The sequence below is a fragment of the Nerophis lumbriciformis genome, linkage group LG24 (assembly GCF_033978685.3).
Source record: "Nerophis lumbriciformis linkage group LG24, RoL_Nlum_v2.1, whole genome shotgun sequence".
Lineage (NCBI taxonomy): Eukaryota > Metazoa > Chordata > Actinopteri > Syngnathiformes > Syngnathidae > Nerophis > Nerophis lumbriciformis.
The window spans coordinates 4,360,190-4,385,881 of record NC_084571.2 but is presented as its reverse complement, the minus strand read 5'-3'; the positions used below and the strand labels follow the sequence as shown (position 1 = coordinate 4,385,881).

The 25,692-nt window shown below is 40.8% G+C and overlaps 3 protein-coding genes across 6 annotated transcripts; 1 reads left to right on the top strand and 2 right to left on the bottom strand.

Moving 5' to 3' along the window:
- Positions 1–1,717: 1,717 nt before the first annotated feature.
- Positions 1,718–11,319, bottom strand: armc5 (armadillo repeat containing 5). The gene is made up of 8 exons (XM_061981372.1): positions 10,454–11,319; positions 9,872–10,280; positions 9,781–9,811; positions 9,582–9,692; positions 6,982–7,870; positions 6,201–6,916; positions 4,887–5,019; positions 1,718–3,398 (listed from the first exon to the last, which is right to left on the bottom strand). The coding sequence occupies exons 2-8, from the start codon at positions 10,262–10,264 to the stop codon at positions 2,045–2,047; spliced, it is 3,627 nt and encodes a 1,208-aa protein (XP_061837356.1). The 5' UTR covers positions 10,265–10,280; positions 10,454–11,319; the 3' UTR covers positions 1,718–2,044.
- Positions 10,756–17,949, top strand: LOC133620128 (uncharacterized). 3 transcript variants are annotated; one of them, XM_061981374.2, is made up of 3 exons: positions 10,756–11,188; positions 16,552–16,670; positions 16,766–17,945. In XM_061981374.2, exons 1-3 carry the CDS (start codon positions 11,095–11,097, stop codon positions 17,204–17,206), a joined length of 654 nt encoding a protein of 217 aa, XP_061837358.1. In that variant the 5' UTR covers positions 10,756–11,094; the 3' UTR covers positions 17,207–17,945. The 3 variants fall into 3 exon arrangements, with proteins under 3 accessions (XP_061837358.1, XP_061837357.1, XP_061837359.1); XM_061981373.2 differs by having other exon boundaries at positions 10,785–11,188; positions 16,552–17,940; XM_061981375.2 differs by having other exon boundaries at positions 11,137–11,278; positions 16,552–17,949.
- A 630-nt stretch (positions 17,950–18,579) lies between these two features.
- LOC133620126 (uncharacterized) lies at positions 18,580–25,338 on the bottom strand. 2 transcript variants are annotated; one of them, XM_061981370.2, is made up of 4 exons: positions 24,867–25,338; positions 24,709–24,801; positions 21,257–21,488; positions 18,580–21,189 (listed from the first exon to the last, which is right to left on the bottom strand). In XM_061981370.2, exons 1-4 carry the CDS (start codon positions 25,026–25,028, stop codon positions 20,495–20,497), a joined length of 1,182 nt encoding a protein of 393 aa, XP_061837354.1. In that variant the 5' UTR covers positions 25,029–25,338; the 3' UTR covers positions 18,580–20,494. The 2 variants fall into 2 exon arrangements, with proteins under 2 accessions (XP_061837354.1, XP_061837353.1); XM_061981369.2 differs by having other exon boundaries at positions 24,709–25,338.
- Positions 25,339–25,692: the final 354 nt, after the last annotated feature.

Below are 25,692 nucleotides of genomic sequence, written 5' to 3'. Positions count from 1 at the left end.
TTTTTGACGACTTTGTCTTACCTTTAGTAGAGGACGTAAACTTCTTTCGGGGAGATGACGATTCAATTAACTGGGATCGGCGGGGCACGTGATTTCGCAGTGCATTGTGGGGGCCGGTATCCATTGTTGGTGGTGAAAGCTTTTGTTTACACGGCTGTACTCAAACAGTGGTCAACAATTTAAAGCATACTTTGCGACCTATTCACACATAAACACACTTCGTAAAGACTTATCAACAATTTAGTGCAGTATTAGCGCTCTGGAATATGTTTTTGCAAAATTACTATGCTCGGAAAACAAACCAATCACAGGAGTCAGAAGAGCTGCTTGGTGGGCGGGGCATTTGATTGACAGGCACTAGTGATGCGCAGAACGATATGAAATATCGCTAGTCGCTACTGCCAATGCCAGGTCTTTATGCTCCGATGAATATTCTTAAATTAAGATTAATACGGTGTACAATTAACAGGAACACAGTGTCATGTAATAAACCATTGAGGTCTTCTCGAAATGAAACACGATTGGTGGGAACGACTATTTATTGCGCCTATGTGAGCACGTAATGCGCAAGCGCAGTGGCAGTCGTTGAGTCTGTCATTTGTTAATGTATGGCTATTTGGAGACACTACATAAATAGTTTAATTAGAGTAAGATAACGAATTTAGTGCAGAATAACGCAATGATTTGTTTTGCCCTGTGATTTTATGTTGTTTGAAAATATTTCCCCAAGCGCAGCATCACTTGAAACACACTTTTTAAATTTTACTCAACACATTAGGTATATTGGCACAAAGTATTGGCAGTGGATTGGAATGGCTGATACCAGCCTGAATTTTAAACTGCTTCATAAGAAAAAAAAATATTTTTTAAATCAGTAAGACGTCGCATTGCAATGTATTTAATGTTTATGTTTACATTATTTTATTAAGATTTATCCATTCTATTCTTTGTTTGACCACCAACACTTTAAGTGACAGCTCCCCCAGCGAATTCCAGGAAAAGTACAATCAATTGCAGGAATGCCCTAAAAAACAAAACCATCTCTCTAATTCACATGTGTCAAACTCAAAGCCCGGGGGCCACATCTGGCCCACCACATTATTCTTTGTGGCCCACAATTGCCTGGAAAGAATGTGCTTAAATTTTATTGACTAATGTATCTAAATTTTGACAGAAAAAAGCATGAAGGTATGCAAATGCTGCTCTTAACTCAATATTATTTGCTGCAACAAGCTACAGTAGGAAAGGGATTCATACGGCCCCATTCCTGGGTGGATCTCGCATGAGAGGAAGAGGAGGGGTTAATCATTTTTGCAATGCAGTCTGCTGAAAATGAGGGAAAGCTCCACTCGACATAGCAACTGACGCTGTGGTCTGTGCACTCCCGCAATTTGTCACGTTTCGTGTGTCAGGTAAACCAAATGGTGCCTTCTCAATCCTGTTCCTACTGTATTTCTTGCCTTTGTGGCATTCATACACGTTCTACACTAGCTGAAATTAAGTTGTCACTTTGACTTTTGATTCCAAAGCAGGTTTTCCATTAGTTTGTTAGTAAACAATGATAATATTAAAAAAAAAGGAAATTGCGTAATATTATCATGAAGCGGCCCTCCAGGGGCTTTGGTATCTGCGACGTGGCCCACGATGAAAATGAGTTTGACGCCCTTGCTCGAATTGAATTCTCATTTTGTAATTAAATGAAACATGAAACATTACATGGTGTGACATAACTCTTTATATATTTCAGTGGCATCAAATGGTATTAGGCAGATGGAATCTACAGCTGTCGTTGCACCTGATCTCTATGTACATAACAAGTGACCCTGATACTCCTAGTACTATCAGCAATATGACTTCAAACCAGAGCAACACAGACAGATCCCATCTGATTTAAAAAAAAAAAAACGTCAACGGAAGTATATAATTATGACATGATGAGACAGGCTGTAATTTATATACATTTGTAAAAAAATATATAATGGAGGCTTCCAAAATAAAGCATCATGCATTACAAGTATTACATTGGACGTGACTCTCAATGGTCTCAAGTCAGAGCGTCTGCAGCCAGACCGAGTAGATCCTGTTTGAGCGTGTCTGCGCAGTCGGCCTGTTGTGCCGCTCGTCGCAGACAGTCCGCGGTCTCGCGGGGGGAGAAGAACAACCGCCGCCCGCCGCCCGGACAGCCCAGCAGCAGCGTGAGACAGGCCCGACGCAGCGCCGGGTAGTTGTAGTGCTGAGCGAACCAGTACACCTGAGGAAGGAGGGCGGCGCATCCACCTTTACCTCTCCTGCCTCCTTTTTCGGAAGCAGTCGGACAATCCGCTTGGTTTGCAGACTTGAGGAGCTGGGCTGAACTTTTTAACTCTTTTATTCCGGACTCTTCTGACACACAACCTGGTTTTGAACTCTTAAGAGTTGTGCTCATTTTCCGTCGTGTTGGTTTTTTACTTTCTTTTTGGTGAGTGGAACCTTTTGTTGGATTTTCTGACTGGTTCTCTATTTGCACTTCCGCACACGTCAAGGCCAGCTCAGATGTTCTGTTAGCCAGGTGCTCCTCAGTAGTCTTCAGCTGGTCTTGGTCCAGTCCAGCAGAGGGCGCTGCTGCGTTGTCGTCTGATGGGGGCGACACAGACTCGGCGGAAAAGAGACGGGACACGCAGAGATCCTCCAACTCTCTCTGCATTTCCGTGGCCAGGAACCTGCAAGCTCCCGCCATGGTCTCGCCTAATGGAGTCTTCTGGAAGGTCAGCTCCTCTGTGTCCGTTTGACAGGAAGCCAGGCCTTCGAGTACCAATGAGTCCAAAAACTGACATTGTCCTTCCTCCGCATCGCTTGAGGCGTCTACGTTATTTGCCAGACGACAACCATGCAGGTAATGCAGCACTGGAACCAACATTCCTTTGCTCACGTCTTTAATGCTGATGGCTTCTCCAGCGTCGGCGTGCGCTTCCCCGAATCCGCCTGTCAGCAGGGCCCTGAAATACTCCGAGTCGACCCTGTCCGGGCTCCTCAGGCCGGCCACGGCCGCCCTGTTGGCCGGGATCTCCGTCCCGTCGTCCAGCAGGAGGAGGAGGTCAAAGTCCGAGGCGCCGTACGGGCACGTGTCGGCGCGGCGAGGCTTTTTGGAGGGAGGGGGCGCCGTTGTGTCGGCTTCGCGCGCCACCTGGCTTTTCGGCGGCTCCGATTTGATGCTGGTCGCCAGCGGAGACAAGCACCCAATCAGGAGAGAGAAGTACAGCGCGTGGGGCGAGGAGGTGCCGTCGGTGTAAGCGGAAAGCAGCCGCCCGCATTCGGCAGTGTGGTGGTCTTCGGCATCATCGCCGTGGCAACCGAGAGGCTGCAGGGCTAAGAGGAGGCCGCCAGAGTCCAGGAGAAGTTTCCTCAAAAGGGACTTGTTGCTATAAGACAAAGCCAAAATTAGCATGAGGGTAGGTGACATCACAGTCTAATTTACATAATTGGCCCTGACACATGTGCATGTAAATTTTTACACCTATAACGAGTTATAATCAGTGTTTGTAATAACGGCGTTACTTTCACTAGTAACGGGTAATCTAATTAACTACTTTTACGTTCCTTACAATGCAGTTACCGATACGTTTGATGTAACGTGGCACGCTATTTTTGATGTGGTTGTATGTCAACAAGACAGCATCAGAAGCACAGCAAGTTCAATGCACAAGTAACTTTTTACTGATTAAAGTAACAACCAGCACCAAACCGAAATGAATTTGATATCAAATAGAAGGAGGCAACATCACACAGCAAACAACACGTAACGCACGCACACATACAAACTACTACTACGAGGGAATAGTGAACAACAAATCATTGATTGAAGTGACAAGCTTGCAATCCTACAATGCCCACTTTGTGGACAAGAAGATAGGACAGCCATCAGAGCACATTTAATCTCTTTATTAACTAGTGCTAGTACAAACCAGTGAAAAGATTCAACAGAGCTGTCGTCCTGTGAGCAAACTGCTGCTGCTAAGCTAACAAACACAGCTGTGCTAAAATTCTGCTCGGAGTGCGCTCTCGCTGACGTCACTTGGCAACAGGCACCGCCTTTTAAAAAGGTACACAAACAAACACTGCTCTCATGAATCATCTCTCAACTGCATTTGCCAGACCTTTGAAGTTTAGTTTTTTTAAAGTAACGCATTAATAACTTTCCCTAGTAATTACATTAGTAATGAGTAATTCCATTAGTAATTTAATTACATTTTAGAAAAATTATGAGTAACTAGAATTATTTTTTAAGTTATTTTCCAAACACTGGTTTTATCCGATTACTCAAATAACCGATAGATTACTCGATTACTAAAATAAACGATAGCTGTAGCCCTAGTTACAAGTAACACGGCGCTGCCTGACAGGACTGTAAGAAGGCGCGGCACAGCAGCACCAACTGCTCATTGAGACGAGTGATACGTGTTTTCATTTTAGAGTCTCCAAAAAGACCTGAAAAACATCACTACATTTGTCGCCAGTTGCTTTTTTTTAAAGAAAATCAAGAGGCGTCTGGATACTCGCTAAAAAATAGCTACAAAGTTAGGTTGACATCTACTGTACAGAACTACAAACACAGATAGTCCCATCATAATGTGTTTATAGCAAAGGAGAGGGAAAGGTAACGCAAAATCTCTATTGTGGTTTTTACTAAGCCGATTTTGGCTCTCAAATATGTAAATCTTCGCCAGGTCATCTGAAACCTTCTTATGTCTATTTTTAAATGCTAAGTATATCTTGACCTACATTGGTTTGGTTTTAGCGTGATGAATAATATGAAACAAAAAGGCCCCTAAAATCCCCACACTTGGGTCCAGTTCAACTGACCCAGGATCAGTCATTTTTAGACATCCTCAATAGGACTTTTCACTGACCTGCTGATTAAGGGCAGAGAGAGCGCACAGTTGACTTTGTCCGACTCGGAGCCCGACAGCATCACGTGAGCGAGGACCCCCGACCCGAATCCCGACTCGCACTGGACGTGCAGATTATTGAGGAGAGTCACGCCTGCACCAAAAAGGAAGGATAACATTTACATGCTGTTTGTTTTAATACATGACAATAACAGTTGGTTAACAAAAGGGCAGAAATTCTGCAGTTAGTGCATCTCCGTTATTTTTTTTTAATGTATCCGTACAAACCACTCTATGAGATGCTGGCACCAGCTCCGACGTGCCAACAAGCTGAAGACTTGTGTATTTTTCAAAACCAATAAAAAAATGTTCCAACTTTAGGGCTTCCCTCAAGTTTGGGCCCAGGGACCCGGAAGGGTCTCAGTCATAAAATTATATTTGTTTTATTACTCAACACTAAATTAAAAAAACATTTGTTTTATGTCCTTTTTGTCAAAGAAACCCCGTTTTTTATCGCAAAAACAGAAAATATGCAATAGTTTCCCCCAAAATATTTAAAAGTGGAATATTTGATGTGAATAATTTGGAGCCTTATATAGGTCAAAAAATAATTACACTGTTGATTTGATTTCATTTTTTTTTTTAGCAATGACAGTTCAAAAAAAATCCCACAAAAGATTTTGGGAATCGTAAGTGTTGCAAATTAGTCTTTTTTTTAAAACTTTCAACACTGAAGTCTTGAGATCAGCTTCAAATCTAAATGTCAATTATATGTTTTCATTATTTTTTCATGTTTTTTTATTTGTTTCTTTTATGCCTTTTATTTTACATGGCAAACACATAAAATATGCAATATTTTCCCCTATTTAAAAATGGAATATTTGGTGTAAAGTAATTGAAGCCTTGAATAGATCAATAATTCATAACAACATTGACATTGATTCATTATTTTTTGAGCAATGACAGTTTTAAAGAAAAAGAAAACAGCCTGCATGGCAGTTTTGTGTTTTATTAGAGTCACCATTGTATCTCTTCTTGTTACATTTCACCTGCTTTTAATAGTTTTTTCCTTTAAAAGTATTTATAGAATGTGCTGTTAAAAAATTAGCTGCGGGCCAAACTTTGGACACCACTAATTTACATTCTCATTACCGTTAAACTGAAGGGTTATGTATGTATACTTGCTAATATTTCTTAGTTGAGACTGTTGTTTAATTGGAGAAGTGCTGCCACCTAGCTGCAGGCGTGTGTATCAGGCTTGTGTATCGTTCAAGAATGAAAAAGTGGGGCTTTCCCCACTATTTGAGAAGCATATAGTTGAAATAATGTTCTCACCGAGTTGTTTCACTTTGGCGCTCACTCGCTCCGTCTGCCCCTTGGCCCTGCCCTCCCACTGGCAAAGGTGGTGGTGGATGAGCGCCACAGAGCCAGTGCGGACCAGCGCCTGCAAGCAGTTGGGGTTGCAGCTGAGGCGGCACAGCAGCCGGAAGCAGCGGCTGCTGGGGTCCTTGTGCTGCGAGACGTAGCGGAGCAGGCTGGACACGGCGCTGGAGGTGACCAAGGCCGGGCTCGGGTCGGCGGCGTGCGAAAAGCGCGACAGCAGCAGCAGGATGGGCGACTCCGGCGTCCACGGCTCGGGGTGGTAGGGGTGGGGGAGCGCAAGTGGGCGGAGCGCGGTCGGAGGCGTGTCCAGGGTGACCTTTGCAACCGCTGAGTGCACCCGATGTCGTCTTCTGAGGGGGGACGAGAACTTGGATGGGGAGACCGGGTGGGTTTGTGTGGTGTTGGCGGGGGGGCTGTTCTGGAAAGGTTGTGGACTCAAAGGAGGAGGCTCGCTGACTTTCCAAGGCGACCATGAAGTGGGCTGAGATTCTTTTTTGGAGGCAGAGGAGGTAACGGCGTTGAAAGGCGAGCTGGTTTTAAGCGAGGAGAGGCTGTCGGGGTTCGGGGAGGTCTGAGGAGACGAGGACGTCCACTCCCCGTCTGCGCTGCTGGAGGAGTCCAGCAAGTCCTCTTCAGAGGAGATCATTCCCTCAGACAGCAGCCAGGTCCTGGACGCAAAACGTTAAATAAGGAATCCGAATCGGAGCAAACAAGCGCACTTTAATTCACCTACCTGAGACTTAAGAAGCTTGATGAACCTTGTTCCCTGCTGCCCTCCTCTTTCCTGTAGCCCTCAGGAGGCGGGAAGTCGTAGGACTCGAAGCACGCCGACGTCAGGAGCTCGGCGGGGGACGAGTTAGAGGCGGCGCCGACGTCCATCTTGTCAGCTGACGGCTCCTCCCCTCTGGTGAGCGCCACGAGACGGGCGATCAGCAGGGGGACCAGCCCCAACTCCTGCAGCTGCTCCATGGCCGACTCGTCGAAAACAAAGTCCACGCAGGCCAGGATGGCGAGTTGGGACAGGGGGTGACTCGGGCAGGCGGCCAAAAAGCCCATCAACACCTCCAGGCCGCCGCTCTCCCTCACCTTGGCCCGGTTGACCGCCTCCTTGCAGCACAAGCACAACGCCTTGAGGAATACCCCCGACTTGAGCTGGTCATTCTTCACCTCCTCGGTGAACCTAGGGATGACCCCCAGGGACCCCACGAGGGGGCGCAAGCAGCCTTGAGAGCACACGTTGGCCAAGGTTTTCAGCGCCAGCTCCTCGAAAGGCGTCCCGGCCTCGCCGGACGCCATGACGCCCAGCTGGGCCAGGACTCCCGAGCGAGATACCTCCCGGGCGCATTCCATGCCGCACCCCCGGGTGAGCTCGTGGAGAGTCCTGAGGACCGCCCGGCGCAAACCCTGGGGGTATTCCGGAGCGACTAGGGGGGCGAGCGCCGATAAGGTCCCTTGGGTGAGCAGCGCCAGGCGGTTTGCGGGCGTGTCTGAGAGGTAGAGGAGGGCGCGGGCGGCCGACTGAGCGCACTCCAGTTTAGGACAAGAGTCTTTGGGTGAAGCTGCAGGGGGGGACGACGGGGCAGAGGACAGCGACACACAGAGGAGGAGAAGAGGAACGCCACCTGGAGGGGGGGTAGGAAGATTAAATCAATTTTATTCAAGTGCACCAGATATCTCTTAATACTTGATGTCTGATTCACGTTGCAATAAACCAGTGCTTCTCAATTATTTTCTTTTACCCCCCCGAGCCCCTGTTGCAACTATAAATTGTAGGAGTGTATATCTTTGGGCACCTAACGATTCGATCCAATTCCAATTCCTGGGTGAAGATTCGATTCTAAATCGATTCTTGATTAAAACCGATTCCTGCAATGTGTTATTTAGTATAATAATTACAACGAAACTTTTTCAAAGCAGGTCACAAGGTTAAAAAAGCTCCTTCGGGTTGCATGGAGACATCTTTTTAATAATTGATTCTTATAAAAAATAAACACTTTATTTTCAGTTTTTTTGAACATTTAGATCGATTTAGGATCAGAATGAATAAGAATTGTGATTCAGAAGTAAATTGATTGATTTTGTGTGCACCCATAATGAATAATATAATTTGTCTATACAATTGTTATAAGTACACCTCTGCATAACTTTGTATCCTTATTACCACATTTTTTTTTAATCGATTTTTGAAAATGATGAATTGACTTAGAATCAGGATGAATAAGAATCGCAATTCGGATGTGAATCGATTTTTTTGTGCACCCATAATAAATACTATCCTTTGTCTGTACAATTGTTATAAGTACACCTCTGCATTCTATTGTATCATTATTAGCATTAAAAAACATAAAAAGAAGAAATAAATAGGAATCAACTTACAACAAACAATACCTTTATTAACACTGTTTTTTAATCTGTAACAAAAACGATTTAAAGTGCATCAATTTGCTTGAAATAAAAAAATATATATTTATTTAAACATTTTTTAACCGACTTAAGCCATTTGATACTGAAAATGTAATTAAATGTGAATCCATTTTTGTGTGCACCCATTATAAATCCTATCCTTTGTCTGTAAAATTGTTATAAGTACACCTCTGCATACCATTGTATCTTTATTAGCATTAAAAAAACATTTAAAAAAAAATTAAAATATGAATCAATTTACAACAAACAATACCTTTATTAACACTTTTTTAATCCGTAACAAAAACGATTTAAAGTGCATCAATTTGCCTGAAATAAAAAAATTATATTTAATTAAACATTTTTTAACCGACTTAAGCCATTTGATACTGAAAATGTAATTAAATGTGAATAAAAAAATGTGTGCACCCATAATAAATACTATCTTTTGTCTGTAAAATTGTTATAAGTACACCTCTGCATACTATTGTATCATTATTAGCATTAAAAAACATAAAAAGAAAAAATAAATATGAATCAACTTACAACAAACAATACCTTTATTAACACTGTTTCTTATCCGTAACAAAAACGATTTAAAGTGCATCAATTTGCCTGAAAAAAAATATATATATATTTATTTAAACCTGTTTTAACCGGCTTAAGCCATTTGACACTGAAAATGTCATTAAATAAACTTAATAAATACTAATGAATTCAAACTGATCAGCAACAGTAACTCAGGAGCACATTCTATAAAACACTTCAACCTACAACACAAAAATGTATTTTTGTTAATAAATTAAATTGAGTATGTTTTGTAGAGCACAACTTTTTGAAGCGGGGTTTGAAGCATGATCCTGATAAAAAATGTTCCAGGGTCCCCTCCCCACTATTTATGATGTCTGCAGTAAATCCCAGTGGTCTTACCTGCCGAGTGGATGAGCGCCGAGCTCTCAGAGTCCATTGCCAGATTTCCCAAAGCCCGTGCGGCCCTGTTCTGGATGGTCTCCTGGGCCACGTTCCTCTTCATGATGTCCACTGAGAACGCACAGACATTTGTCACCAGCGCACTCCATGAAATGTGTACGTCAACAATTGTATGGAAATGTCTGAAAAGAAGACTCACCAACTATATTTATTCCATCAAGCTTACGAACCTGCAATAGAAAATGCAATGTTTAAAATATACAATCATTATGTCAATCATTTAATCTCACCTCTATACGTGTTTCTAATTCAGTGCAGCAGTTGGCCAGAATACTAAGCGCCAGGTCCAGAGTTTTCCTGGAGAATTCTGGGTGGCTGAGCAGGTCCAACAAGGGTTGCAGACCTTCCTGAGTCCGAAATCTGGTGATGCCCGCCTTGTCGCCCTTTATGTGTTGCGTCCGGATGGCGACCAAAGCTCGCCACTGAGAGAATTTGGACCTCTTGTCCAGTTCTCTGCCGCCGTCCGACTCTGCTTTGCCTTGACTCGGGTGTTTGGCGGCAGGTGCTGCTTTGGACAGGTGGGCCAGACACCAGCTTAAAGATGATTCAGGCGACGATGGAGATCCCTCCCTGGAAGATGGTGGAGATTGCTTCCAGCCGGCTTGCAGGGTCGACGCAGCCATGGTTCTTTAGTCTTTTCTGTATTTATAAATTTGATTTAACTTACAAAAACATTCCCCCAAACATGGTGCATTGCTATCAAATTGTCATTTTATCAACAAAACGGGTCAAATATTAATTTATACAGTATTTACAAGTTTCACATGGTAATAAAACTACAAGTCCCGGCATGGGAACATATCTTGTACCACCTGATGCCGCAGTGGCTGATGGGAAATGAAGTTCCAATCGCTTCGCTCTGCTCCCCGCAAAACAGGCCTACGTCGCGCAGAAGGCCAGCCAATCGTTTTTCTTGCTACCTGACGTGTGTTCGCCAAATGTAACATATTTTCACATGTTAAGTGACGAGGCAAAGCTATGATCGCTCGATGCTGTGCCGCCACTTGTCGAATAATTTGTGTGTAACAAAAAGCAATCGCCTGTGTTAGCCGCTAACGCCATCTTTAGCCAAACAAGAAGACAGGGCGGCTCGGAGAATGAAGCAGGGAACCGGGAGGATGGCTCGCGCAATGAATACTGGGAGTTGTAGTCCAACAATAATCAGATTTGCTTCGTTCTGAGCGATGTCGTGTCGGAAAAACTACAATCCCATCAGCAATGTCGGCACAATACGGTTTGGGGGTTTTGGGATTGTAGTCATTTGGCATACAGTAACGATTACAATCAACGACGTGTGCAGTGAATTGGACTACATTTCCCACAATGTGGGTCGCATAGTTATGGCACCTCTTTACCCAATACGAGAACCTGCGTTCGAGGCGTTGTTAAATTCCACGGTAGATACATCGTTTGGACGCCAGCGCATTCACCGATATGGTTGTGAGTTAGCAATATGGAGGATGTCGAAACAATTGTGCTACACGGTTCGAGTGTACAGGAAGAGGAAACGGCAGTGTCCGGTGCAGATGCCGATAAAACAAAAGCGGGTCAGTAGTTTCACACTTTTAGCCAAAGTCGAGTCATCGATGAAGGGAGGCAAGATGAGTGGGCAGACCCCGAGATCAGTGTGTCTTTTGGTCAGTTATATTTTATTTCTATGGATGGGAATTCTTAAACAAAAAACGATTAGATTAATTGACTTTTACTTTGAAAAACAAAAATATATATTTAAAAAATAGGGCATTATTCATTTTCAGTGTCAAATAACATTAACCAGATGTAAAAACGGTTTGATTTATATTTTGTTTAACAAACAATTACATTTTTTGTCATCAGACACTAAAAAACGGACCAAACTAGACGCTTTTTTATATTCCGACACCGCAACCGGAAGTTGCTATTCAAAGTGTTGTATCCTGCCGCTTCCTGATGACCATGAACTGATGCTTTTTATTTTGTTATTTGAAATATACAACAAAACATTTTTAGATCGCTTTTGGACACCAAAAAAATAACTCTGTTTTTCAATGTAATTGTTTTTTAAAAATAAAAACCAAAAACGATTGGTTTACATGTGCAGTTTTTGGGTTAATTTTGAGATATCAAAAATGTAACTAAAGAACAAAACCTACTTTTTTAGTGTTGAAGAGAAATAATTAGATGTTCTAGCACAAAAAAATATTGCATTAATCATGTCTATTTGCATAATAATCACAGAAATTAATTTAGATTTTATAGTTATTTTTTACATTACCGGTATCGTAATTTATTTTGAGCTCTTTTACATTAACGGCGAACGGTTGAAAGGCGGCGTGGGTTTTTATGAGGTCAGTGATCAGGGCAATGCCAAATTTTGCTCCAACATAAACCCTGAAAGGAGTTTAGAAAATACTTTTAATTACGTACTTTCAAGTAAAACATTTAAAAAAATGTTTTTGTATGACATTCTGACTATAAAATTGCATTTGTGTCAAAATATTGGGGTCTTTTTTAGGTTATTTTTAAATAATGTAAGCAAAACATTTACTGTGATTATACACAATGAATCCAAATTCAAAAGTGTGATTAATCGGATTGAAAAAAAAATATGACAGTACTTGTATTTATAGTACATATAGCAAAAAAGTAAAACCACCACTCAATTGTCCAAAAACAGATGTTTTTTCATATTGTTTCATACAAATGAAATTAGTAAATGCTAGAATAAAACGTCAGCATACTTCTATGATGGTGCCAGGTATCAAAAAACATGATTTTTAGGTTTATACAAATGGAATTAGTAAATGCTAGGATAAAACATTAGCATACTTCTATGATGGCGCCAAGTATCAAGAACCATGATTTTTAGGTTTAAAGGAACAAAACAAGCTAAAATGCAAGCATAAAACGTTATCGTGCTAATATAGAAGAAGTTAGCATACGTCTATGATGTCGCCAGGTATCAAGAACCATGATTTTTAGGTTTAAAAGAACAAAACTAGCTAAAATGCTAACATAAAATGTTAGCAAGCGAATATACAAGAAGTTAACATACTTCTATGATGGCGCCAGATAATAAAAAACAGTATTTTTAGGTTTAAAGGAACAAAACAAGCTAAACTGTGAGCATAGAACATTAGCATGCTAATATAGAAGAAGTTAGCATACGTCTATGATGACGCCAAGTTTCAAAAACCATGATTTTTAGGGTTTAAAGAACAAAACGAGCTAAAATGCTTATATAAAATGTTAGCATGCTAATATAGAAGAAGTTACCATACTTCTATGATGGCGCCAACAATGAAAAAACATTATTTTTAGGTATGAAAAAAAACAAAATTAGCTAAAATGCCAGCATACAACTTTAGCATGCTAATATGGAAAAAGTTAGCATACTTTTATGGCGTCCAGTATCAACAAATATGATTTTTAAGTTTAAGGAACAAAACTAGCTAAAATGCTAGCACAGAACCTCCATCCATCCATCCATTTGCTACCGCTTATTACCTTCGGGGTCGCGGGGGGCGCTGGAGCCTATCTCAGCTACAATCGGGCGGAAGGCGGGGTACACCCTGGACAAGTCGCCACCTCATGCACAGAACCTTAGCATGCTAATATATAAGAAGTAAGCATCATTTTTGATGGCGCCAAGTATCAAAAAACATGATTTATAAAGAAACAAAACTAGTTAAAATGCTGGCATAAAACGTTAGCATGCTAACATAGGAGAAGTTAACATACATCTAAGATGGCGCCAAGTATCAAAATCCATTATTTTCTGGTTAGAAAAACAAAAGTTGCTCAAATGCGTGCATAAAACGTTAGCATGCTAATATATTAGAAGTTAGCACACACGCCAAGTATCAAAAAACATGATTTATAAAGAAACAAAACTAGTTAAAATGCTAGCATAAAACATTAGCATGCTAACATAGGGCAAGTTAATATACAGCTAAGATGGCGCCAAGTATCAAAATCCATTATTTTTAGGTTAGAAAAACAAAAGTTGCAAAAATGTGTGCATAAAACGTTGGTATGCTAATATATAAGAAGTTAGCACACACACCAAGTATCAAAAAACATGATTTATAAAGAAACAAAACTAGTTCAAATGCTAGTACAAAACGTTAGCATGCTAACATAGGAGAAGTTAACATGTATCTAAGATGGCGCCAAGTATCAAAATCCATTATTTTTAGGTTTAAAAAAACAAAAATTGCTCAAACGCATGCATGAAACGTTAGCATGCTAATATATAAGACGTTAGCACATTTTAATACGGCAGAGGTGGGACCAAGTCATTGTTTTGCAAGTCACAAGTAAGTCTCAAGTCTTTGCCCTCAAGTCCGAGTCAAGTCCCGAGTCAAGACAGGCAAGTCCCGAGTCAAGTCCAAAGTCAAGACTGGAAAGTCTCAAGTCAAGTCCTAAGTCCTGCATTTTGAGTTTCGAGTCCTTTCAAGTCCTTTTAACCACAGACTAATATATTAACACAGATTGTGTATGCTTTTCAAACGCTGTATTTATTTATTAAAACAAGTGCATTTTAAATTGCAGGAAAGAAAATTGTGCTGACATTGCACTTTATAATAGCACTATTAACCAGTCATTTTAAACATTAACTCATTCCTTTACAGAACAAACACATTGAAAAATAAAGTGCAAATGTACTTATTTGTACAAAAGTGTTAACATTGAAAAAACATGACATACGTGAACATAACAAAAAAGTTGTACTTTTTATATGTCAGGGCCCTATGCTGCATTGCATTTGCAAAAGACCAAATTAGCCAAGAGTCTGTCAGTCATTTGTGCACGATGGGGGCGTAGTATGATGCCACCATGGCTGAAAACTCGCTCCACTGGAGCACTGGAGGCAGGCACTGCCAAGACTCTCATGGCCACTCAGAACAGTGAAGGAAGAGTCTTCATGTTCAATGCCCAGAACAAAAGGGGAGAGAGAGTTGTTTTGGGTTGGTGCACTACTTGTAAGTGTATCTTGTGTTTTTTATGTTGATTTAATTAAAAAAAGGGAAAAAAAGAAAAAAATTACCAATCGATCCACGGACCAGTACCGGGCCGCGGCCCGGTGGTTGGGGACCACTGAGGTAAACAACCAACAGTATGTCAGAAAGCTAGCTAAAACGGTACACATATTCATAATATAGTATACATTTTAACTGACCTTTATTTTACTATTTTTGTCTTTTTTTAGGTGGCTAAAATACGCGGTGCTGCTGACCGCCGTCTAACGTTACGTGTGATATATTGACTACGTAACCCTGCTTAAAAAAAATCACTGAACAAAAAGTATGAATAAGGTAGTGAACTGCAACAGATTCCCGTGTTTGCAATAACGTTATAACGTTAGCAGTGAGTTTACAGCCTCACTGATTTAACTACACAGCAAATAAAAGTCACGTTACTTAGCCAATAAACGTTATCTTACATTCAAAACTTACCGTTCTTTGTGCAACTTCAAATGCCGGACGTAGTTGGAAGTTGTTGCCTCTCCATCAGTAATTTTCGAACCGCATGTGTTGCATACTGCAAACCGTTTTGTGTTGACCACCTCGTAATTTTTATACCCAAACAAAATTATTTTAGGTATAATTTTTTGTTCACTGGCGTGTGGTTTGGACATGTCTTCTTCGTTGGTTGTCCTGCAATTTGATTGGATGAATGCTGTGTGATGAAAACAAAGTAGATCTAATTTGATTGGCTGTTGTACTGAGACCACACCAGCTGACACACGCAACGCTGATAGACAAGTACACAATGAAAAATACGGAGCGCTCCCGAATAACTTTTTCATCTTTGGGTTTTGGGGAAAGTAGCAAGTCATGTCAAGTCATGTCAATTCAAAAGGCTCAAGTCCAAGTGAAGTCACAAGTCATTGATGTTAAAGTCTAAGTCGAGTTGCAAGTCTTTTTACATTTTGTCAAGTCGAGTCTAAAGTCATCAAATTCATGACTCGAGTCTGACTCGAGTCCAAGTCATGTGACTCGAGTCCACACCTCTGGCACCAAGTATAAAAAAACATGATTTATAAAGAAACAAAACTGGCTAAAATGCTAGCATAAAACATTAGCATGCTAATATAGAAGTTAACATACTTCTACGATGGCGCTAAGTATCAAAAAACATGATTTATAAAGAAACAAAACTGACTAAAATGCTAGCATAAAACGTTAGCATGCTAATATAGAATTTAACATACATCTAAGATGGCGCCAAGTATCAAAATCCATTATTTTTAGGTTTAAAAAAACAAAAATTGCTCAAACGCGTGCATGAAACGTTAGCATGCTAATATATAAGATGTTAGCACATTTTAATACGGCACCAAGTATAAAAAAACATGATTTATAAAGAAACAAAACTGGCTAAAATGCTAGCATAAAACATAGCATGCTAATATAGAAGTTAACATACTTCTACGATGGCGCTAAGTATTAAAAAACATGATTTATAAAGAAACAAAACTGGCTAAAATGCTAGCATAAAACCTTAGCATGCTAATATTGGAGAAGTGAAGTACCAAAATCCATAATAAACGTGCAAGTTTTGCCAATGGGTGTGAAAATGTTCATTAAAGTGATCTATTTTTCGATATATGATGCTATATATATTTTGCATCGTAATCATCCCCTCAACTCCCCCCAAAATGGATTAACTCGCTGGAATATAAAGACAATATAACATACATCCATAAACGTGGATGCATATGAAAAAGTGCAATATATTTATCTGTACAGTAACCTATTTATTTATATCTGCACCTTATTGCTTTTTTATTCTGCATTACAATGAGCTAATGCAACAACATTTCGTTCTTATCTGTACTGTAAAGTTCAAATTTGAATGACAATAAAAAGGAAGTCAATAAGTCTAATATTTATCGACCAATCACATGTTTTTATTCCCCCTTCAGAGTTTGTTTGGACCCTGCTGGCCACCTGGCACCTGGTCAACATCCGACTAGAAATGGACCAGGCTTTCGAGCAGCCCGTGTGCAAGAAGAAGAAACTGTGGGAGGCGGTGGCGGAGAAGGTGAACGCTCAGCTGAGGGAGAGGGACGGGGCGGACGTCTGGGTCAAGTCCTACGAGTGCGACCTCAAGTGGCGGAACATGTTGACCACCTACAGGAAGAACGCCGCCAGGGCCAAAAGGCTGGGGGAGGCCAGCGTCCACTGGGAGTTCTTCAGGAGGATGCACGAGGTCCTGGGCAAGAACCGGGAGGACATGGACGCCCTGCGCCGGGCCAAGCTGAGCGGGACCGAGGCGGGAAAAGCCGCGGCGAGCAAGAGGTTCACGCCCATTCTGCCTTCGCCTCCCGCCGCCTCGCCTTGCCCACCGCCGCCGCCGCGGCCTCCGCAGGACGTCCTGCAGCTGTACATGGAGCTGCAGGAGAGGAAGCTGAACATGTGGGCCCAGCAGAAGGCCCTGGAGGAGAGGAAGATCGAGGCCCTCAACAACTTAGCCCAGGCCATCTCCAGCCTGGCTCAGAGAGACTCTCAGGTGGGCAAAGATGGCCGTTAGTTCCACACCGAGACGCTGTCGGCGATAAACGTCAACAAGCTTTTTGAAGGCAGCGTGCTCGCTGAAAAGGATGCTTTTCACATCTTTCATAAACATTACGGTCAAAGCTTTCAGACTGAAGACGCTTTTGCGATACTTGTTGCCATCTAGTGGGTAAAACGTGGAACTGCAACTTGTTGAAATCTACATTTGGAAGCATTAAAAGTGACTTTTGTATTAATATGTGGCACCCATGTTGAATATCAACTTAATTTATACTATTAATCTGACCTGTGAACACGCTACATTTATGCTAATATTGGAACCTCTGTTGCCAGAATTTTACTACAAAAAAAAACTTTTTCTTTTTTCAGTAATGCACTGTAAAAACCACCATAGATTAAAAATAAGTTGCCAGCATTTCATGATAAAAATAACAATGGTACCGAATTAACAGTAATTCAGTGTAACCACCATCAATTTTATGGTAACATCTACTTTTTTTTAATGTAATACACAAAAAAAGTAAGTAGATTTTATGGTGAAATACTAGAAGCTCCGTCACCATAGTGTTATTGATTGATTGAGACTTTTATTAGTAGATTGCACAGTACAGTGCATATTCCGTACAATTGACCACTAAATGGTAACACCCCAATAAGTTTTTCAACGTGTTTAAGTCGGGCTCCACGTTAATCAATTCATGGTTACTGTAAAATAACAGTGGTATCCATTTTAAATTGACAGTTTTCTGTGCAAGAACCACTGTAAATGTTATGGTTAAGTTCTGTCAACTCAGCAGTCAGTATTTTACTTTTTTTTTTACAGTACACTTAAACTGTAGATTTTACAATAAAAACTGGCAGCTCAGTCACCAGAACTGTAAGAATAAGTGGTGACGTTTTTTCATTTACTGTAACGTACTGCAAAAATAAAAACCTTGATTTTATGATAAAATAAATTTTACAAATTTACAGTAATTTGTGTAAAAAAAAAAAAACATTGTAAAGTGAAATTAAATTTTTTTTTTTTTTTTTTTACTTAAAATCTTTTTAAAAATTACAGTTCACTTTAATAAAATAATTCAGATTTTTCAGTATAATACTCGCATATCAGTTGCCAAAATAGTGTAAAAACACTGGTATTGATTTTAAATTCACAGTAACTTGTGTAAAAACATTGAAAATATGTAAAAGGTAAAATATTAACATTTCAGTGGCCATAATGTTACTGTAAAAATCGTATACATTTTTAATTTAATTTTTAATTTTAATTTTATAGTAAAATCCCGGCAACTGGGCTGCCGGAGTCCTACTGTAAAATCTACTCTTTTTTTTTTTTTTTACCGTAATACACAAAAAAAGTCAGAAGTAATGTTAACATACTAGCAGTTCAGTCCCCATAATGTTACTGTAAAAATAGCAGCGGTATAGACTTTCAATTTACAGTAATTCAGTGTAAGAAACACTGACAATTTTATTTTAGGTGAAAATTCTGAGGACTTTTGTTTCACAGTAAAAACTGACAAAAAGTCATATTTTGCAGTAAAATACTAACTCAGTTGCCATAACGTTACTGTAACAATAATATTGGTATCAAACTGTAATTGGGTTTAAAATACTACGTACAGTACTGCACTGTAAAAAGAAAGACTTGTCGATTTTATGGTCAAATAAATGTCAGCTAAGTCGCCAGAATTTTACCGTAAAATGAATAGTGAAAACAATTTTAAAATTGACAGGAACATGTGCAAAAAAAACACTGTACATTTTATATGACTGAGCTGCTAGTTTTTTTACTGCAAAAACATTTTTACAGTTCACTGTGAAAAAAAAGTCAGATCTCAGTCGCCATGATGTTACTTTGAAAATAACAGTGGAATCGATCTTCAATTTACATTACTTCCGTGTAAAAAAACACCATCATTTTTACAGTAAAAATTTCGCTAGCACTTTTATTTACAGTGAAACCTCCAGTGTGGTTTATTATGTGCACACAAATGGTACTGTAAAAAATAAATCGATTTTTAATTCACAGTCATTTGGAGCAAAATTCTATTTAAAATTCTATTTACAGTAATGCACTGTAAAAACAAAGACTGTCAATTTCATGGTCAAATGTCAGCTTGGTGGCCAGAATTTTACTGTAAAATTAATAGTAGAAGCAATTTTAAAATTTACAATAATATGTTAAAAAACATTACATTTTAGGCGATTTTTGCTGTAAAATCTAAAAAAAATTTTTTACAGTTCACTGTAAAAAAAAAAGTCAGCTCTTACGATAAAATACTAGCAGCTCAGTCGCCATGATGTTACTGTAAAAAAACAGTGGACTCGATTTTCAATTTACATTACTTCCGTGTAAAAACCAACGTAATTTTTTACAGTAAAAATCTAGCGGTTGAGCTGCCAGTTTTTAACAGTAAAACCCCCACATTGTTTTGTTTTTTACAGTGTGGTTTAACATATACACACAAAGGTTACTGTAAAAGTAACAGTGCTATCGATTTTTAATTCAGTTATTTGGTGCAAAATTCTATTTAAAATTACTTTTACAGTTCACTGTAAAAATAAAAAAAAGATCTTACGGTAAAATACTCGCAACTCAGTCGCCATAATTTTACTGTAAAAATAACAGTGTAAACGATTTTTAATTCACAGTAATTCGGTGCAAAATCATAGTTTAAAATATTTACAGTAATGCACTGTAAAAACAAAGACTGTCAATTTTATGGTCAAATATCAGCTCAGTCGCCAGGATTTTACTGTAAAATTAATAGTAGAACCAATTTTTAAATTTGTAGTAATATGTTAAAAAAAAAACATTTTAGGTGACTGAGCTTCCAGTTTTTTACTGTAAAATCTCAAAAAAATTTAGTTCACTGTGAAAAAAAATATGATCTTACGATAAAATACTTGCAGCTCAATTACTATAATTTTACTGTAAAAATAACAGTGCAATCGATTTTTAAATAACAGTAATTTGATGTAATATCGAATTTAAAATTATATTTACAGTAATGCACTGTAAAAACAAAGACTCAATTTTATGGTAAAATAAATGGCAGCTCGGTCGCCAGAATTTTACTGTAAAATTAATAGTGGAACCAATTAAAAAAATTACAGTAAGATGTTACAAAAAGCAAAATTTTAGGCGACGAAGCTGACTGTTTTTTTTACTGTAAAATCTCAAATTTTTGAGTTTACTAAAAATAAATCTGATCTTACAATAAAATACTCGCAGCTCAGTCGCCATGATGTTACTGTACAAATAACAGTGGAATCAATTTTTAATTCACAGTAATTTGGTGTAAAAATCTATTGCACTGTAAAAAAGATGGTCACACAAATAGACGTTTACTCCCAGGAGCTTTGAGAACGTAACATTTCTGCAATGGCGTCTCGTTGGCGTACACCTTCCTCCACTCCCTCGCCCTCCTCGCTCCAAACGTCCTCCCCTCCAACTCGTCCTCGGACAACGTCGCCGATGTCCAACAGGAGGTTGTGGAGCACGCAGGCGGTCAAGACCACGGCCGGCGCTCGGCTGCAGTTCCCGATGTCCAGGCACTGGAGTCTCTGGAACCTGGCCTTAAGGTCGGCCACGGCCTGATCCAGGATACGCAAATGCGGTTCCAGCGTGGCGTTGAGCAGCTTCTCTCCCCGCCCGAGACTTCCCGCGGCGTACGGCGTTAAAATGTGAGCGGTGAGCGGGTAGCCGACCCGGGCCAGCAGCACCGAGCCGGGAGTCACGGGGTTCCGCTGGAGTTTGTGGCTCAGAGCGACGCCGCCGTCCGTGTTCTGGTCTTCGCTGACGCTGCAGTGGAGGAAGCGTCCCGCACGGTCACACACTAGCTCCAAGCGGAGCCAAGAGTCACCGTGGTCCTCCTTCCTCATCCTCTTGGCCTGCGGCACGACGTGTTTCCCTGCCGGCAGCCTGACGGGAATCCGGGTGTGTCCCAGAACTCCCAACACTCGGGGAACACAAGAACCTTGGGCCCGCTCCTCGTCGGCCCCTTCAAAGAGCGGGAAGAGGACATCTTCCGCCTCGCTTCCTGCGGAGTCAAAGTCCCACAAATGAGACCCGCGGCGTCATATCGGGCTATACTTTAAAAGACGTACCCGCCGGCCAGCGGATGTGCTTCTCCTGCAGCGAGTTGACGCGCCGGCAGAAGTGAAAGAAGATGCGGTGGATGTTCCCTTTCTCCAGGCCGAAGTGGCGGGACAAGGCGCGGTAGCTGACGCGCTCCGACATGAGGGCGAGGCACAGCGGGACCGTTTGGGACAAGGACAAGCGGGCCCGGCCCGTCAGTGGGAACTTGGATTTGGAGCCCTGAAGGACAGCTGTGATGTACTGAAGGTACGTGAGGGACAGTGAGGGGACAATAAAAGACAATGAGGGACAAAAAGGGGACAAGAAGGCACAATGGGTGACAATAAGGGACAATGAGGGGACAATAAGGGACAGTGACGGGACAATAAAAGACAATGAGGGACAAAAAGGGGACAAGAAGGCACAATGGGTGACAATGAGGGGACAATAAGGGACAGTGACGGGACAATAAAAGACAATGAGGGACAAAAAGGGGACAAGAAGGCACAATGGGTGACAATAAGGGACAATGAGGGGACAATAAGGGACAGTGAGGGGACAATAAAAGACAATGAGGGACAAAAAGGGGACAAGAAGGCACAATGGGTGACAATAAGGGACAATGAGGGGACAATAAGGGACAGTGAGGGGACAATAAAAGACAATGAGGGACAAAAAGGGGACAAGAAGGCACAATGGGTGACAATAAGGGACAATGAGGGGACAATAAGGGACAGTGAGGGGACAATAAAAGACAATGAGGGACAATAAGGGACAATGAGTGACAATAAGGGACAATGACGGGATAATAAGGGACAGTGAGGGGACAATAAAAGACAATGGGGGACAATAAGGGAAGAATAAGTGACAGTGAGGGGACAATAAGGGGATAATGAGGGACGATAAGGGACAGTGAGGGACAATGAGTGACAACAAGGGACAATGGGGACAAAAAGGGATAATAAGGGGACAATGAGGGCAAATAAGGGGACAAAGAGGGACAATGAAGGACAGTGAGGAATAATAAGGGGACAATAAAGGACAATAAGGGACAATGGGAGACAATAAAGGGACAATGGGAGACAATAAGGGACAATAAAGGACAATTGTGGACAATAAGGGACAATGGGAGACAATAAGGGATGATAAGGGACAATGGGGGACGATAAAGAACAATGAGGGACAATGGGGGACAATAAAAGACAATGGGGGGACAATGAGGGGACAGTGAGTGCATTAAAATCAAAGTTATTATGAATTATTTGACCTATTCAAGACTCCACTTTAAAATATATTTTAAATTATTGCATATTTTGTGTGTTCGCCATAAAAAACTATGTTTTGACAAAAAAACGGCATAAAACAAATCAAAACCGTACAAACACTTAGACCACGCCAAGTATGCATCTGTGTGACAAGCATGTCTTGAACCCTTCAGCCATTCATTTTGTCTCGCTGGCAGTCATTTTGTGCTTGCTCGTATTGGAGAGATTGACAACAGCAAGTTTTAGTTGTGATGAGAATGGACTTTTCTGGAAAAAGAAGCCAAAGTGGACTTGTTTCACAGCGGCGTAGACTACCTCTTGTTCAGCGACAAACCCCTGTCTTTTTTCTCTCTGTCTGCTCGTTTCTTTCCTCTAATGAGCCAATGAAGCAGTTCCTGAGAGGACGTTTGACGATAATAATTTATTCTAAGTGGATTGTACTTTTTTTTAATTTTTATTATTGTAGCAATAATGGATGGATGGATGGATGGATGTTTTTTTTATGGCGTATTTGCTTCACTATACAAACTTTTCAATTTACGAACCCTGTTCAAAAATCGGTTAAGTTTGTAATATAAATATACCAGTGACGGGCCGTGCATTTCCCACCAAGGCCTTCAGTGATGTCCGACTTCAATAATTACCTCTCAAAATACCATAATTGATGTCACCACTACCGCAGTGCCCTCTGCTGGTTGTTCAGGGGAATGTGTAGGTCACATTTATTTGTGCATCTGGTTTGTGGGAGGAATGTCTCATCGACACATCGGCTTTTTTGCCGATATCCGATATTGTCCAACTCTTAATTACCGATTCCGATATCAACCGATACCGATATATAAAGTCGTGGAATTAACACATTATTATGCCTAATTTTGTTGTGATGCCCCGCTGGATGCATTAAACAATGTAACAAGGTTTTCCAAAATAAATCAACTCAAGTTATGGAAAAAAAATGCCAACATGGCACTGCCATATTTATTATTGAAGTCAAAGTGCATTATTTTTTTTTAACACGCCTCAAAACAGCAGCTTGGAATTTGGGACATACTCTCCCTGAGAGAGTATGAGGAGGTTGAGGTGGGCGGGGTTGGGGGGTAGCAGGGGGTGTATATTGTAGCGTCCCGGAAGAGTTAGTGCTACAAGGGGTTCTGAACATCTGCACTGTGTTACAGTGCAGATGTTCTCCCGAAATGTGTTTGTCATTCTCGTTTGGTGTGGGTAGTGTGGCACATATTTGTAACAGTGCTAAAGTTGTTTATACGGGCACTCTCAGTGTGACCTGTATGGCTGTTGACCAAGTATGGTTTGCATTCACTTGTGTGTGTGAAAAGACGTAGATATTATGTGATTGGGCCGGCACGCAAATGCAGTACCTTTATGGCACGCCCCCAATATTGATGTCTGGGTGGAAATCGGGAGAATGGTTGCCCCGGGAGATTTTCGGGAGGGGCACTGAAATTCGGGAGTCTCCCGGGAAAATCGGGAGGGTTGGCAGGTATGACTGGGAGACGCAACTGCTCTGTACTTCTCCCTACGTCCGTGTACCACTCCGTACAACGGCGGTTTAAAAAGTCATACATTTTACTTTTTGAAACCGATACCGATAATTGCCGATATTACATTTTAAAGCATTTATCGGCGATAATATCGGCAGTCCGATATCATCGGACATCTCTACAAAAAAGCGATCCACATATGCAAATTCAATACAAAATCAAGCATATTTATATTCAAATCTCAAAAATATATTTACAAATACATGTTTATTCATACAAATTATTTTATTTGTATGTCACATTTTATATTTATAAATTTTATTTGTATATATTTTGAAATCTCAAAAATATAATTAGAAATACGCGTTTATTTATACAATTTATTTTTGTATTTGTATATCACATTTGTATTTGTATTAATATATCCATATGTACTGATTATATATATATATATATATATATATATATATATATATATATATATATATATATATATATATATATATATAAAAAGTCGATGTGAGACAATTCTACTTCCACAGATCCGGGCATTTGCGACATAACCAAAAAAAAAGAATGGTCGCCATATTGATTGTATCAAATGTACACTATTTTTCAACTAAGTCCCGAGTTCTCTGAACCCACATTATTTACTGACGTGACGTTATTTAAGTTGTTACAAAAAGTGTCCAAGTTTTTATTAAAGTAGTAGCTGACCTTGACTGCGGTTGTCTCCTCCACGGCGACATCGCACTGTTGTGGCCGCTCTGCCTCCACTCTCTCCCGGGCAGCGGCAGTAGTATCAGCCGCCTGTGAAAGCTGCACATCAGCTTCATGCGGCTTTCCTGTCACATAAACCTCTGACTGATGCAAACTTTTGACTTTGTTAATGAGTTCCGCCTCGAGTATCTGTTCCACGGTCTGGTCCAAGCGCTGCTCCAGCTCGGCCTCAGACAGAGGCTGCCACTCCCGCTCCGCCAGCTCCAACACGGCCCTGGCTGCCGATAAAACACACTCGTCGACGTCCATTTGCACATTTAGCGACCGGTTGAACCTCCGGCAATATTGAAGTGAGGCTAAATGTTTTCAGCTAGTTTGTCCTCACGTAGGCTAGCACTCAAAAAGTTAGCATTGCTAACTAAATGCTAACACAAAACAGCAGGGCTAACAGTGCTGCGTTCGGGGATTTCAGAAATAATTGGAAAATAAAGCTGCAAGCAGCGATGGACGGGACCGACTTTGATGGCACATAAAATCCAAACAGGAGCAGTAATTAAAACTCTTTGGTCAACTTATGATAAGAAGGGTTCCATCTATCTCCTGTGCTAGTTTGAAGCCGACACGACAAACGCACTCAGAGGAGATAATGTTTGAAAAAAGGTGACCGGTTTTTACAAAACTTTTGTTTTGAAGGGGGACTTGCAAACTTCCTGTTGATTTTAGCCCGAAGACATACAATTATGAGAACTAGGTCTAAGTCAGACCTACATAGAGGTTTTTGTTTCATGTCTCTCCGACCTTCCTAGTGGGAGTTACAGGCAGTCTGTTTTTTTTTTTTCCTAGGGGGCGCTAGAGCGCAATTTTGATTTTTGGGGTTCGGTTTTTTTTATCAAAAGACAATTTTCGCAGGTCCTGATGAGTGTGTCAAATATGGTGAGTTTTGAAGCATGTTGAGTGGGTCAAATTAGTGTTCAAAGATCT

Bases quoted from the DNA above. Each gene is read 5' to 3' on its own strand.
- armc5 (XM_061981372.1), bottom strand. From the start codon at position 10,264: ATGGCTGCGTCGACCCTGCAAGCCGGCTGGAAGCAATCTCCACCATCT. The intron at 5,020-6,200 runs GTGAGAACATTA...TTTTTGGTGCAG, and splicing joins CGCCAAAGTGAAACAACTCG to GCGTGACTCTCCTCAATAAT. The intron at 3,399-4,886 runs GTCAGTGAAAAG...TTTGTCTTATAG, and splicing joins TCTCTGCCCTTAATCAGCAG to CAACAAGTCCCTTTTGAGGA.
- LOC133620128 (XM_061981373.2), top strand. From the start codon at position 11,095: ATGGAGGATGTCGAAACAATTGTGCTACACGGTTCGAGTGTACAGGAA. The intron at 11,189-16,551 runs GTCAGTAGTTTC...TTCCCCCTTCAG, and splicing joins TGCCGATAAAACAAAAGCGG to AGTTTGTTTGGACCCTGCTG.
- LOC133620126 (XM_061981369.2), bottom strand. From the start codon at position 25,020: ATGGACGTCGACGAGTGTGTTTTATCGGCAGCCAGGGCCGTGTTGGAG. The intron at 21,489-24,708 runs GTCAGCTACTAC...ACGTACCTTCAG, and splicing joins AGGAGACAACCGCAGTCAAG to TACATCACAGCTGTCCTTCA. The intron at 21,190-21,256 runs GTACGTCTTTTA...TTGACTCCGCAG, and splicing joins GCACATCCGCTGGCCGGCGG to GAAGCGAGGCGGAAGATGTC.